The 16185-nt window shown below is 42.2% G+C and overlaps 1 protein-coding gene across 4 annotated transcripts in view; it reads right to left on the bottom strand.

The window, feature by feature from the left end:
* Positions 1-16185, bottom strand: part of sh3glb2b (SH3-domain GRB2-like endophilin B2b) — an 84812-nt gene that overhangs the window by 26684 nt on the left and 41943 nt on the right. For 2 of the 4 annotated variants that reach the window (XM_052037248.1, XM_052037247.1), the window contains exons 4-6: positions 5861-5994; positions 3882-3974; positions 1772-1834 (exon numbers count right to left, since the gene is read on the bottom strand). In XM_052037248.1, the coding sequence (XP_051893208.1) occupies positions 1772-1834; positions 3882-3974; positions 5861-5994 (290 nt within the window). The remainder of the gene's footprint in view (positions 1-1771; positions 1835-3881; positions 3975-5860; positions 5995-16185) is intronic. The other 2 variants (XM_052037250.1, XM_052037249.1) reach the window with 1 other exon arrangement.

Here is a 16185-nt window from a genome sequence, read left to right as displayed (position 1 = left end):
CACCAACTCCTTCAGAAGCACCTCCCAATCTTTACAACTCAGGAAAACAAGGATGGCAAGCAAATGGAAACTTTCATGCTATCTCCAAGCTGCACACTATCCTGACTTGGAAACATATTAGCAATCCTCTATCATCCTTGGATCTCAATATTGGAAGTTCCTACCCAGCAGCACTGTGGGAGCCCTTTCACCACATAGAATGCACTAGTTAAAAGCAGCAGCTCACCACCACCTTCTCAAGGGCAGCGAGCGATGGGTTAAGAATTGTTGGTCTTGCCAGTGATGCCCGCAGCCTGAAAATGATTTAAAAGCATATGGCGCCATCAGATGTCAGCCACGAAGGGAAATAAAAGTGAGCCCTTCTTCCAGTAGTGGCAAGTTTAATGGGGGTTGGTTACTCAGTAAGTTCAGGACTTCAGGGGAGTTCAGTACATCAGGGCACTGTAGGTTTCCACAGCTGCTGATCTCTCCACAAAGAATAATTTCCATGGAGAATTCAGATACAGCATCTACACTCAGCCAACTACCAATGACATCTTGAAGCCAGTTGCTGATTGGAGAGGAATGCAGGTTATCTGAACTCAGCACCTATCCCGTCTGCATGGAAGTGAATGGAAATGTCAGGGTAAAGTGCTCCAGAAATGCATGATGCCATAGCATCACTGCCCCTTCAGATCAATCTCCAGGAAATACCCTTCCTGTTCCACTATAGCTTGTAGTGTTAGATTCAATGGAGCTCAGGTATTGTGGCAGAAAGATTTAATTTAAGACCAGTTCCAATTAAAATGCACACTTCCAGCAAGATCAAAGGAATAATAAAGGGCCTACCACCAGATGGCATTAGCAGATATCAATCTGTGGTTTTTAAATTTCATTTAAAGAATATTGAATTGATGCTGTGGAGTTCGGGAGCTGATCTCACTTTAGATTAATGGTATTGGAACGTAAAGTAGTATGTTGAAGCTTAGACTTAGATCAAATCCACTGCGCAGAAACAGCCCATTGGGCCTAACGAGTCTACACATATGCTAATATATACATTTTATTTAAACTTGTCTGCCGCAGACCCCTGTACTGCTGCATTCAACTCTTATTCTACTAAAGTGGTACATCAGCCCCCCAATGAGAGGGTTTCATGATTCAAGTGAACAAGTGAGAAGGAAAGTGGTTTCCCCATTGGCTGAGCCATTAGTATGATATTGAGAGAAGTGAATGGATGGAGAAAGAAACGGGGTGAGATCTGCCCTTCCTTTCACTGGTGTGTCTGAAATGACCTGACTGAGCTGAGGATTACCAAACCTCCAGGTCAGACCTGCAATCTCTAGAAACGGAAGGCTCATTTATTTCCAGGACCCTGTGTTGAGCAACTTCCAAGAGAAAAATCTTAAGAGGTATTAAAAATCTTAAGAGGTATTAAAAATGTTCTGTTTAATTCTTTATCAAGCTATAGGTATATTGGAAGTCAGCCAATAAAAGGCTATTTGACCAAGGTCGATGGAGGTGAATAGATCTCCAGGATTACATTCCACAGTAGGCAACGTGAACCAAGGTTGCAGTTTTAAAATTTGTTACATTAAGAGGCCTTGTAAAAAGGGTCACCAATCCTTATAGCATACATTATGGGTGAGAGAGAGAGAGAGAGAGAGAGAGAGAGAGAGAGAGAGAGAGAGAGAGAGAGAGAGAGAGAGAGAGAGAGAGAGAGAGAGAGAGAGAGAGAGAGAGAGATAAAACAATTGGGAGGTTGATTTTTGAGGCTCCAGCGATGTCTTACCGCAGATGCACTGGCCGACAGCACATAATTACGAGGCCTGGTCTCCTGAAAATCAGGTGTCGCCTACAAGGCGGGAAGAGAGTTTACAGAAAAAAAACATGCAAAATATCTGAGGACGTGCTTTAAAAGGAAGGTCACTTCAAACTTGAAAAGTACGCTGGCTCCAAACCAGAAAACAAGATCAGACCCAGAGATGTGCAGAGGAACTGGACTCAATTGTTGGTGCATAGCAAGTGCTACTATTGGGACATGTCCAAGAAAGTCCTAATCCACACTGTGCTCAGTTTGAGAGAATAACCCAATCAAAGCATCGAGGAGCAGAGTTTGAACCAGACTGGGCCAGTGTGCGACTGAGGGCCTCCAAGGAACGAATCTAGTTTCTACAAATAAATTATGTAGTTGGGTGGAAAATCTATGCCCCTTATATCCACCAAAGCAGCCTGCAGGTCAGTTTTATACTTTACAGCTATTGTCCATACCACATGTTCAACTTCAGCTAAACTAACAAAAGATTTGGTGCAAGGCCCAGGGACTTGGGATACAGGTGAACATCGCGGTGTCCAATGGACAGACTTATCCAAATGTCAGCTGGTTAACTTCTAGTTAAACTAGCAGCAAATTCTAAGCAATGACTGGGAGCAACACACCTATCTCACCTACAGAGAAAGTGGACCATCGACATGATTTGAATGTGCATAACCCAGACTTTCCAAAACATTCTATCATAGAGCATTAGGAAATTGTGAGCTTTTTACCTGGATTTGACATCTCTGTAGCAGAAAATGAAGAAAAACTAAAGATCAAAGGTCATAAAAATGGGATCCATTTTAAAAAGGATTATTTTATACCTCCTCCCTGTCAGGATTAGAGCAGAGGAACATCGTGCAATGGAAGGACTTGCCCAATTGGCCTCTTGGGGTTTTAGATTCCTTTGTACCATACTGATTTATGGGCATCATTAAGCTCTTTAGATGGGCATACACAGAGGCAAGGGCTCTAAAGAGGCAGGGTTCCTCCTAATAACTATTAAGTATACTAGGGGTACATGCACCTACACAACAGGTGTCTTTCCACATACTGTCCCTCCAAATATGGTCAAATTTCTCTTTTTGGGCATGCTGCTGGGCCTTGGTAGGAATCCCCCGATCCTGACTAAGGGGCAGGTGTTGAGAATGAAGAGGAGGGAAAAGAAAGTGGGGAAAGAAAGGACTATAAAGGAAGGAGCTAGCTATCAACAGCTGGTTAATTGCTCTTTTTCCAATTCAACTTCACGCACAGTGACACAAGGGCTTATGCAGTTTGAGGAGAGAACTGTCCTCCAAATAAAACCACCTCAAAGCATCATCCCATCTCCCTGCAACTATCCTTACATCTCCCATCAGTTCTGGCACCAACGAGCAAGCAGGCAGATCACAACATTGATAACAATCCTAAATGCCAGGAGGTCATAAAAATGCCAATAGAAAGGAAGGGAGGGGGATGCTCCAATTGTAAGTCAGACTCGGTAACAAAAGAACAGAAGATCTAATGAGCTGCAGCTCTCAGCACATCTCCGCTGATCACAGCACTAAAGCCCACCTCCACACCCTCCTCAACTGTACAGCAGAAACACACAGTGGTTAACTCATTCACTAGTAGGAAATGCAGCTTGGACATCCCGAGTTGTAGCTGCTCCTGCGAAGATCCCACCAGACCAACTGTGGCTCAGAGTAACAGGCAGTGAACAAATCTATATATTTTTTTTAAATCCTTCCAGATTGTTATGGAAAGTTAGACCGGAGAAAGTAGCAGTTCAACCAACAAGTACTTACTTCTCCCTCACACTGTGCAGAACACAACAGAAAAAAAACATTAGTCAGTAAGAACCACTGGGAACAATGTAGTCGTGACACGGAATTAAAGACAACATGTTATTGAGTGATGAAAAGGGAAAGAGAGATTCATGCAAATACATTAACTCTCTGAGTATGAACAATCAGCACCAATGAGGAGTTGCAGCCTCCAGTTAAGAGTCTAGGCTTATGGCCATAGTTAAAAACATGCATGAGCTGCCATGACACTCAGGAGAGTTAATGAAACCTTGAGATGGGTTGAAAAGTGAGTGACCTACTGCTGCCTTTGCCTCGGCTGCCTTCGCTTTCCTTAATCGGGTCTTGCTGGCGTCCAAGTCCAATCGCCTGTTCTCCAAAAGTCTTCTCTCCCTCTGCACGTTAAAAACAAAATGGAAAAGCATCCATGTTCTGTACCTGTGTCTCTACCAATTCACATTCTGTCTGACTGCAGAACTACTCTTGTTTCTTGGATTTCTGCTCACTTCCACATTATTCACTTTGCCTTATTGCACCCTGTTAACGAAATAACTGATTTCTACAATCTCACTATGTCCCAAAGTCAATTACAGCTTTGCACCAATTGAATTTGTATTTTGAAAATGTAAGCAGCCAGATCACAGCTACTGATAGTGAACATTAAAATTGGCGATGAATGAATTTCTGGTCTGGGAGTTGAAAGCGATGATTCTGTTGGAATCCTGTCCTCTTACTCTGGGTTTTGTGCATGGTTCCTCCTGAGAATGCACCTGAAGGTTTGCCTGCCGCCTCCTTCAGAATACGAATAGAATGTGAAATGGTAGAGGCACGTGCCCCATTCCGCAGACTTGATCAGGGTACTAGTGAGGGAGTGCTGCACTGTTAGAGCTGTGAGGCATTAAACTGAAATCCGACCTGTTACAGCTAGTTGGTAAAGGACCCACAATGCTGATTCAAATGGCATCCCCCCAAAACCCCCAGTGTCCCAGCTAGTACAGACCCTTTGCTCAGTGGTGAAGCTAGATTCTCATACCAGAGGATGACTTTACTGTAGGGGTTTGGTGTGTCTGTGTCATCAGTTGTGAGAAGCCGGTCAAACTCAGTTTTGGCACCTGCCTCACTGCTGGCCTCACTTGTGCCTTCAATCTGTATCACTAGAACAGTTTACATTGGTTACCTTATTTCCTGACACTGCCTACATTTTCAAAATATATATTCAATAATGGGAAGGTAGGAGTAGACTTTTAGCCCACAAGGCTGTGCTTCCATTCAGTCCCATCGTGCTTGGGTAAACCCCACCTTCATTTATTTGTGTTTGTTCCACCTTTGCCAGTCACAAACTCACTGATCTCTGCCCCAAAACATTCTTCTGATCCCACATCCAGCGTTTAAAATTCTTTCAGGAGATATGCTCTTCATCATAAAGTTTGCATTTATTGCCTGTCTCCAAATACCTTTTAAGGTGGCGGCAATGAGACAGCCCTACATTTTCACTATCCTTGTGGATAAAATGCCCTCTGATTTTAACAATCAAGCTCTAATTTTAAGACTACAACTTTCTCCCACCAGAGGAGGTAGTTTCTCATCTATCCTCCTTATCAAATTCCTTTCTCATTTTAAAGACCTCAATTAGCTCCACTCCAAACTTCTTTAATTTAGTTTAAGCCACCTATATTTATAGTTTGGCCTTTCAATCCATTGTATCACTCTGGATGATCTGCCACATTGCCTATCCAAGATTAATACACAATTTCAACAGGAAACAATAACTCAAACACAGTATTTCTAGCATTGTCTGTTTTTCATTGTAGTTTGGCACCAAGTAGGACCTAACATTTCAAGGATCAATTCCTTACATTCAAATATCACACGTTTGAGATAAAGACCAAAATTCCATTAGATCCTTGATTACTCTGTGCCTCTGTGCTGGATTTTTGTGATGTGTACACGAAGAGTTAAATCCTTCACAACTATCACCCTCTTGCCATTGGACAAATATCCAGGTTTGTCTATCCTGGATCCGAAGTGAATCACCTCCTGTTTCCCGATGCTGAACTCCATTTGTCTTGGTTTGTCCATTCACACTGACAGTACAATGTAATTTGCTTTCATCCAGGCAATCTGTCCTGGCCTGGGTACAGGGCTCCATGCCTTCAGCAACATCTTATGGAGAGGAAGAACAGGTGACCTTTGGAAAGGACGGGAGCAGGGGAGTTGCTCTTTGTCTGTTCAGAGCTGTAAGATGGGGATGTGGAGGGAAAAAAAAATGCATAAAACTCACCGATATGGTCTTCCAATCACCTTCCAGGAAATTACGGAGTGGTGTCAGGAAGTTAATCATGGAAGATTGGATGAAATCGCGATCTGCAGCTCCCAGGCGTCTCTGTGCCTCCCCAACCTTGATCAGAGTGCTACCTGTGGTAATAATTAACAATTGGACAGCATTACACATGGAAATCTGTCCAAACAGCCTCAGCTGGACAGAGAACCAGCTGAGAAGATTACCAGCATGGTCTTATACTTGAGGTTAGCAAAAGAGGACGATGTATGGAAGGGAGACAGGGATAGAGGATAGCAGAAGATTTCAATTCAAACAGTGCAGAGCCATCACAGTTATGCTTTTACATATTTGGGTGACTTGTGCTGCAGGTTAAAGTGAGAGAGTGCCCAGCAGAGGGCTGTCACGTGATGAAAGGGTTTGAATGCCCAGGTGTAAAGGAGCTGCTTCCACCCGAGGGAGAGACAAAAACTAGGAACGTAAATACACAATATTCACAAACAAGTACAATAAGGAAATGAGGAATTACTTTACTCATCAAGTGGAGAAAATATGGAACTCCCTACTGCAAAGATTAGTTGAGGTAAATGACACAGCTACCTTTAAGGGCAGGCTGGGTGACATGTAGCAGGAAAGGAGCTTCCAGGAGTAGAAGGCGAATTTGGAGCATTTATGTCACTCGGACCTGGTGGCCTGTTTCTGTGCTGCATTATGTGTCTCTCACCTAGCAACAAGATAGCCATTGACTATTCCCATATTTCACACACTCACTTAATTACTCTTGCAGCCAGTTGAGGGCATTTCCAATCTTGGGAAATGGATGAATTTTACTCACTGCGCAGCATCTGTGACCGGTGATACTCTCAGAAAGATGGGAAAAGAAAGAAAACTACAGGCAAAGGGAAACAAAGTCCATCAATCTCATAACGTTACCACCACTCCATCCTCCCCTGCAATATGGGTTTTCTGGTCAGAAGGCAAAGGCATTAGAACAGTGCACCCAGCCATTGCACCATTAACACATGCGCTTTGACCCTTCACCAGAACTGATTCTAAATCTTTCTATAATTCACCTTAAGTCCACAAACACACACACACACACTCAACATTCCAATCTCAATGACATTTTCATGTAGATTGATCAGAGGAATAAATTAATTTTATGCAATCTTTACAAAATAAACAAAATGGCAATAGAAAGCTTTTAAATCAGATGATGTGAAAACTTAATCCATTATGTAAAATTAGGGAATAAATAAAACAAAGTCAGAATTATTGATTGGCAAATAAAAGGAACCAACCCAATTAACAAATGCACCAGTACTCGGCCGGCAAAAGTCCAGCTACCTGCTGAAAAGCAAAAAACTGCAGATGCTGGAAGTCTGAAATAAAAACAGAAAATGCTGGAAATGATCAGCAGGCCAGGCAGCTTCTGTGGAGAGAGAAACAGAGTTAGTGTTTCAAATGGATGTCCTAACATTAGAACCATCTTCTGTTTTTAGCCCTGCTGTATTTCCCTTTCCTGTCAATTACAGTGTTCCAATTAACATTAACTGGCAACTTCATTTAAAGAATCTGCATTTTGATGGTGCCTCTCTCAACACCAGGGCTTTCCAAAGGGCTTTTGTAGACAAGATGCAGCAGATATAAAACTTCCAGAAATAGCATAGATATAAATTACATTTCTTTTTGATTGAAGGATAAATACTGGCCAGGAATCTGAGGTTAATTTTGTCCTTTGAAATGGTGCCATGGATTCTACCTAAATGACAGGTGCTCAGTTTAATACCTCATCCAACAGACGGCTCCTCCAACAGTCCAGAATGTTTGGAGGAGCCCCATCCCTCTCTCTTGGAATCTTAAACATTGAAAATATCAAAACTTCCCAATTTTGTGAGTAGTACCACTTGTTTCCTCAGGCAGGGTTTGAGCAAGTCTGTGCTGTGCCTTCTCTACCTCAGCTTCTGGTTTAAATCCCAGCTGCAGCCTCTCTAGGCCGGGGAGGAGAGGGGTTCCCTTTACTGATCACAGCTCAAGAAGGTTCTGACTTGTACTGAATGTGCTGAATGCCTGGCTTTCTGTTCAGATCCTGCATAAGGCATCAAATCCAAAGGTACAGAGCAGTCCTGTGTGTGCTGCTAGACAATGCTCCGTGGTAGGATTAAATATTTTTTTGAGTTTATCCAGAAGATTAGTGTAAACCTGAAATTCTTAAAATTCATTCTCTACAATATTCAGCACCATGTCCAGTATAGTGGGATTCAGGGTAAGATTGCTGAACCTGGTTTACAGTTGGAATCAGACAAATATATTCACTCAGAGAAGACTGGAAACAGATGGCAGTAGGCTTATGTGGAACACGGTCTGAATGAGCTTCTCTATGCTGTAGAAGTCTCTGTAACTCTGAGAAGTGAAATAAATCATTTGTTAAGTCACGAAATCCCACAACCCCCAAAGCATATCCTGTTTATCCAGCCACAGGCTATGCTTTGGGAGAGTCAATCGAGCAGAATAAGCCTTGCTTGGATACTCCCGGATCAAGGGTAAGTACACAATTTTCATTAATGCCATCCCCCACAGGGGCTACTTACTCAGATTCTTCAAAAGGCCTGTGTCCTGAGCCAAGCATTCACCTCCACATTATCAGTGTGATCTCTTACTTTCTCCAATGCAATATGGGCTACCCCTGCTGCTCTTTCACCAGATTCCCCTCGATCCGCCATTTGTAGCCATGAAGCCAAATTTTCCTCACAGCCCACCACTTCCCCAGAACACCCTCTAGCTCAGCGCTCAGCTCCCTGCATCTTGCTGCTAACCCAATACTGTTTTTTCATTCATCTAGCTTATCACTTCTTTTCTTTTCTTTTTGTTCCAGATTTTACCACTGCTGGTAATTTGTTCCTTTGAATCCAAGGGAAGGAATTGAAGATGCAACTTACATCACCTTTAGATCTTGCATTTGTCTCTGCACCATAGCCCTATGCTTTACTTTTCTTCCACCCCACCATGTACCCACTTCTGCAGCCTCATGCTACTCTGGAACTCTCTCTCCAGGTGTAAGATACAGTAGCGAGTAAAACAAATGAGAACCAGTCTCTTATTTCAAATGTGACCTGCACAGTAAGCAGCTTTGAAATTAAAAGGACACCTGCATGAATAAACACCACCGTCTGAAGAGAGATGGCTACCAGTTCACAGCACAAGGCCACTAAAGAGATCAGCTTTGGAAACTAACACAACCATGAGATATTCATTGACAAAACATAGAGACAATGGAGCAATGTTGGTCTACATCGAAACCCCCAGGGAGGTTCCACACTGGCTGGGTTTGGCACTTAACACATCAAACAACATTCTTACAAGATGGTGCCAGACCGTGGCGACTTGTTGCAAGCTGCTCTCTGCAGATCTACTCATTACTTCTATTATAATCCTTCTACCCTTTTAAATCTAAATTCTATGTCTCTAAGAGTTGTTTTTCCCTTGTACTACCTCAATCCACTGATGTGATGAAATGATCTGTATGGATGGCATGCAAAACAATGTTTTTCAGTCTCTCAGTATGACAATAATAAACCAATTACCACACATATTTGTAGCCAAATTCATTCTTAGCTTCTGTCCTTCGAAGCTTTTAGAATATTGATGTGAACTACTTTGTCCCAACAAGGGTATTTGATGGTCTGTCAGTTAAGATGTGCTCCCATTGTAATTATGTGATTCTATGCAGCCAATACAGTGAAGTAAACTATGAATACACTTTCAATAGTTATAAATGATAATCACCTGCTATTACCTTTGTGCTTAAAGAGTATAAAAACTCAACGTACCTTGAGTTAGAACATCAAACATGGAAGAGTACAGCACAAGACAGGCCTTTTGGCCCATGATGTCTGCACCAATCATGATGCCAATTTAAACAGCACGCCTGCCTGCCTGTTCATGTGCCTGTCTAAAAGAGCCTTAAACATTGCTATCATAGTTCAGGGAGATTCTACTGAGAGATTCTTCCACCAGTTCTCCTTTGTATGGCTGCTTGTTGTGTAGAATGAAACCTTTTACATCTACAGCTCCAGTCTCAGTGTGGGTCATTTAAAGTCATTAACCTCCACCTCCTGTCTGGGCTAGTGGTGACTACTCCCAGAAGTCACCCCTCCTTTGGCTCCCCTTATACCTCACCAAGGTGTTCCTGCCACATTTTGCTGGTTAAAACACTCTGCAAATGCATATTGTTGTGTTGCTCCGTGAATACAAATTATTGAACTCCCAATCTGTTGTCTTGGCAGGACACTAGACTGGGCAGAGAAGGTTGGGTAAGAGGGGGAAGGAAAGGGGCCAGAAAGCCCACTTTCTCTTTTCTAGAGATGTGGATATGCCTACAGATGGTTCCAATGTTTCAGCATACATCAAATTTTAATATAGACAATGAACCAAATGACTGCTTCCTTTCTCTCACTGTTGTTTTTGTTTATTAAAGTTACACCAGAAAGTGGAAGATTAACAACTGGGATTACTGAATCACTTCAAGTTAATTTCTACAAATCTGGACAAGCACATTGCTGTGGCTAAAAGTGTGGAGGCTTGCTCTGTAACAGCGCCCGAGGGATTTCCCTCATAATATGCCAGCAGTTAAATAAAATGGTAGTAATTAATCCTCCCAAAGGCAGCCAAATACACAGAACCCTGCTCAATCCATCAATAATACAAATACACAAGGGCATTTGGAAAAGTACATGGGAATTTTTTTTTCCAATGACAGGAGGTTAAGTAACCAGCTGACACAGATTTATGATAATTGATAAAAAAAAATGCTACGAAAAGATGAAGAGAATTATTTTGATGATTTGAGTTATGATTGGATATGGATCGCCTGAAAGGAAGGGAATTGGATAAATACAAGGAAGCAGGGGAAGAGAGATTAATTGGCCTGACTCGGGTGTGATGGGCTGCATAGCCTCCTTCTGTCTTGTATGAATCTATGATTTGCGCGCGCGCACACACACACACACACACCACTGTGGATTTTGGAATTCTGAAACAAAAACAGAAAATGCTCAGCAACTGGGTGGCATCAGTGGGCAGAGTATCATAGTCGACATTTCAGGCAGATGACATTTCATTAGAACACATTTAGACATAAAAATAATTTTGATTGTTTGGACTTGAATTTAGACTGAAGAATTTACAGGCAAACTAAATTAATCATTTTTAAGAAAACCTCTAACAGTTGGAATGTCATTAAAGATTTCTATTAGCAGCACAGTTTCTTTTGATTTGGGAATATCAGTATAAACTTGTACTCACATGAAACAAATGAGGTTTTCAAAAAAAATGAGCCTATTTTCTCCAGGGTTGTGCTGCAATGAGAATGTTACACTTAAATCCACTGGTGCCAAAAATTAAATTTGCTCCCCTTAAAAAATACCAGTTCTGATGACAGCCATGTGAGACAGAGCTCTGAGTGTAACTTTAAAGGCCCCGTTTTTCTAATCACCTGCCCTGGGGCCATTGCTTGTGTGTGATGATCTCTGCAGTTAGCTTTAAATAAAGCTGTTGAGGAGAATTTTGATTGTGCTAGTCTTATCTAGGGCTGGAGCCTAAAACCTAGATGCCTATTCATTATTTACACGCTGATGGGCTTGAGTTGCCTTGAGCTGTGTTCAAGAGACTGAAGATAAACAGACACAAACACACACACAGTGGTATTCATGCAGAGGCGTGTGCGCTTGTCTCTGTGTGTGTACATGTCTAAGAGAGCAAGGTATATTTATAGTGTCGGCAGGTCCCTTTGGTTTTGTTGCAAGCACCATCACTCAGTCAAAAGTTAACAAAAGAATATCCTTGAATGAGACTAGCCGCTCCCCAAATAAACAGAGTCTGGTATGTCAGAAGATGCGTCAGGAGTCACCTGATATGTAGGTTTCTGGCTGCATGCATACACGTGACCTGGCCTTGATGAAGATGTCCAGCCATCGTTACCGAGTGTGACCCCATTCCATGCTTGCACCTTCCAATCGTCCCCTGCGTAAAGCTGCCTCACATTCTCTATCTTCATGCTGATGTCCCTTCAAGGTCTGCTCTAAGTCCCTGTGTGACACTTTGGTGGTGGGCCACGGTGCCAACAGACCCAATGTTTCCACTGTCAGCAGCAATACCGCTGCCTCCTCCTCACTTACCGTTATACTCCTCTGTTGTGTGCTCCACACCCAACCCAGGAGCCCCTGATATTAACCCTCTCCTTTCTACACTCCAATATAACAATCACCAATGTAAACACAAGATTACACAAGAGATTCTGCAGATGCTGGAATCTGGAGCAACACACACAATATGCTGGAGGAACTCGGCAGGTCGGGCAGCATCTATGGAGAGAAATAAACAGTCGACGTTTTGGGTTGAGACCCTTCATCAGGACTGGAAAGGAAGGTCATGACCCAAAATGTCGATGGTTTATTTCTCTCCGTAGATGCTGCCTGACCTGCTGAGTTCCTCCAGCATTTTGTGTGTGAAACACAAGATTACCTCAGGAACAGTTTCTCAGCTTTTTCACCATTTCCTGAGATATTCACCTGTCACCTTGGCTCGAACTCCATCTAGGTGTATGGATTTGTTCCAGCAACAAGCTCACTTACATGGTCCACAATCAGATTATAACACTGGCCACAGGCCACTCATCCCATCACATCTGCACAACTTCTCCAGAGAATCCATATCCTGCAGGTTTTTTTGAATCCTAATATTTACTCACTTCCTTTTAACTGAGGGTTCTAATTTGTCTAAAGCCACTAGGGATGAACCATCTCATGTGCCAAACCTAATTCTACATTGGGTTACTTGGACATTTAGCTCCCAGCTGTTTGTGAGAAATTGTGTGCAAATTGGCCATAATTTTCCCCTGCTTTACAACAAAGTCAAAGTCGCATTTACTGTCATATGCACATGTACACATACGCACAGGTGCAAAGAAAAACTTACTTGCAGCAGCATCACAGGCACATCACATCAGATAAACAGCATTCACAAGAAAAACATAAATTAAACATAGATTATACACAATTTTTATAGGAAAGAACACAAATAGAACAAAAATAAAACAAAATCCATTTTAGTGCAAAGGGATCAAAGTGGTCATAGTGTTGCTAAACTGCAGTGATTAGGGTTGTGTCGGTTGGTTCAAGAACAAAATGGTTGAAGGGAAGTAGCTGTTCTTGAACCTGGTGGTGTGGGACTTCAGGCTTCTGTACCTCTTGCCCAATGGTAGCTGTGAGAAGGTGGCATGGCCTGGACGGTAGGGATAATTGATGATGGACGTTGCCTTCTTTAGGCAGCGTCTCCTGTAGATACTACCAATGGTGGGGGGGGGGGTTGTGCCAGTGATGTATTGGGCAGAGTCCACTATCTCTGCAGCTTCTTACATTCCTGTGCATTCATATTGCCGTACCAGACCACGACGGAACCAGTCAGGATACTTTCAACAGCACATCTGCAGAAGTCTGTTAGAGTGTTTGCTGCTAAGCCAAATCTCCTTAACCTCCTAAGAAAGTAAAGATGCTGGTGTGCCCTCCTTGTGATTTGCATCCATGTGCTGGGTCCAGGACAGGTCATCCAATACATTAACTCCCAGAAATTTAAAGCTGCTGACTCTCTCCACCACCGATCCCCCAATGTAGACTGGTGTATGTTCGCCCTCCTTCCCCCTTGAAGTCAACAATCAGCTCTTTAGTTTTACTGACATTGAGCGAGGGGGTTGTTGCGGTATGACTCAACCAGGTGTCCTATCTCACTCCAGTAAGCTGACTCATCACCACCTGTGATTCGTCCAATAGCAGTGGTGTTGTCAGCGAATTGTATATGGCATTGTAGCTGTGCTTAGCCACCAAGTCATGTGTGTATAGAGTGTAGAGCAGGTGGCTAAGCATGCAGCCTTGAGGGGCACTTGTGTTGATGATCAGTGAGGAGGAGATGTTGTTACCAATCCCCACTGACTGAGGTCTGCCGATGAGGAAATTGAGTACCCAGTTGCAGAGGGAGGTACAGAGGCCGAGGTTTTGAAGCTTGGTGACGAGTTTGGAAGGGATGATTGTGTCGAATGCTGAGCTGTAGTCGACAAACAGCAGCCTGATGTATGATTTCCTGTTGTCCATATGGTCCAGCACACAGTGAAGAGCCAAAGAAATCACATCAGCTGTTGACCTGTTGTGGCGATAGGCAAATTGGAGCGGATCCAGGTCACCTCTGAGGCAGGAGTTGATTCGCACCATAACCAACCTCTCAAAGCACTTCTTTACAGTTGATGCAAGTGCTACTGAACGGTAGTCATTGAGGCAGGTCACCATGCTCTTCTTGGGTGCCAGTACAACAGATGCCTTTTTGAAGCACGTGGGAACCTCAGACCACAGAAACGAGAGGTTGAATATGTCCGTAATAACAGGGACTACTAAAGATGCTTCATTGGCTGTTAAATACTCTGAAACATCATAAAGCCATGAAAAGTATCATACAAATGAAAGCTTGCTCTTTGTCAAATTTAGTCTGTGCTCCTGTTACCAATTCCACAAACAGAGGAAACTACCTTTCACCTATACCCCTCCCAACATGTTTCATTTTGAAAACCTCTTTTCATTGGAGCAGAGAAAAAAATTGACCAATCTCCTGATATTTTTATCCTTTCTCATAACTAAACTTCCCATTCTTAGTTTCATCATCACATCTCCGCTACCATTTCCACACTTCAATATCACTCACCCCTTATCACCCTACAAAATGGGGAGCCTTAGACCGCAAGAGCTCAATTGTGATCGACCTTTAGAAATTCAGTAACATTTTCCTCCTTTTACTGAATGACCCTGCATATTGACTGGTGTTCAAAAACAAAACACTGCAGATACTCCGCTCACCAACCTGAAACGTTAACTACTTCTCTCTCTGTAGATGCTGCCTGACCTACTGAACATTTCCACCATTTTCTGTATTATTGTATTGGGTCAATATTTCTACCTCAACCTTTAGAATGGTAATTATCATGTTCTGTTGTGGGACACTGCTTTTACCAATTCATTTCCATAATCCCCTATATTAGAAAAAAACACTACACTTCAAAAGTATTTCACCAAGTGTAAAGCATAAACCCAGAATGCCACTTACCTCATTTATTAAACAATGTGACCTTCAATCTCATCTTGGTAATAATCTGTGGATCAGTGACACTGTCTCTCTCTCTGTTGGAATTTTATCAATGGACAAGGATACATTTCCTTTCACTGCCCTACCCCTCTCTCCAATATTCACTGCCCTACCCCTCTCTCCAATATTTCACTGCCCTACCCCTCTCTCCAATATTTCACTGCCCTACCCCTCTCTCCAATATTTCACTGCCCTACCCCTCTCTCCAATATTTCATGCTTCATTTACTCTGCAGGACACACTTGTATCCCAACACTACAAAGTTGTTTATTTCCTGCTTTATGCCACAGCCGACCACATCTATTATATTTGTAACTGTACACTTCAATTATATTCATTCTGCTCAAGTTGAAATCATTTATTACTTTACTGCCATTAGCTTTAATTTTTCACTTAACATCTTATGAGGCACCTGATTAAATGTCTTCTGCAAATTCCACCAGAACATCCACCACATGTCTTTTACCTACATTAAATTAAATTCCCTATCAACTAAGACCAGCCCATTATAAATTCATTCTACTTCTGTTTTCATAAACTATGAAAATAAAGGATGTGGTCAGCTTTCCTATTATGGCTGCTTAGTGTCTTTGGAAGAACTTTCCAATTAGGTCCACGCTACATTTTCTCCACAGTTCTGCAAATGTTTCAATAATAATTCCCTTTTGCAAATACAAGAATAAAAGATACAAAGCTAAATTATTACTTCTTGACCACTGGACTGGACCAGAGGTGAGGAAAAGCTCTGTTTTACAATTTATTAATGAACAAATATTTCTCATTAACCCTTTCCATTGCAAGTTAAAATGACAGTCATTAATAAAGTTGACTAAAGAGACCACAGAAAATATTTTATAATTCACGAAGAGCACAAGACAATGAATGACCAAAATGCAAAAATAAGCTGGCAGTGAAGGAAAAGGGCAAAATGAAATGATATGGTGTGTAATTGCTTGAATAAAAATGTAGAATTACAAGCCAATACTGCACATTTCTGTACAAAACATTCCCTTTAAGTGCCACAGATTCATTTTTTGTTGTTTGAACAGGATAATTAAGAATCCAATCCACCCTGCTGTGGAATCATAATTACCAACAGTTTCCCAGGTTACCTTTCAGTTTGGCTTGTACCAATAGGAGGGACC

This window comes from Pristis pectinata, chromosome 23 (assembly GCF_009764475.1).
Source record: "Pristis pectinata isolate sPriPec2 chromosome 23, sPriPec2.1.pri, whole genome shotgun sequence".
Lineage (NCBI taxonomy): Eukaryota > Metazoa > Chordata > Chondrichthyes > Rhinopristiformes > Pristidae > Pristis > Pristis pectinata.
This window is presented reverse-complemented; position numbering and strand designations above follow the sequence as displayed.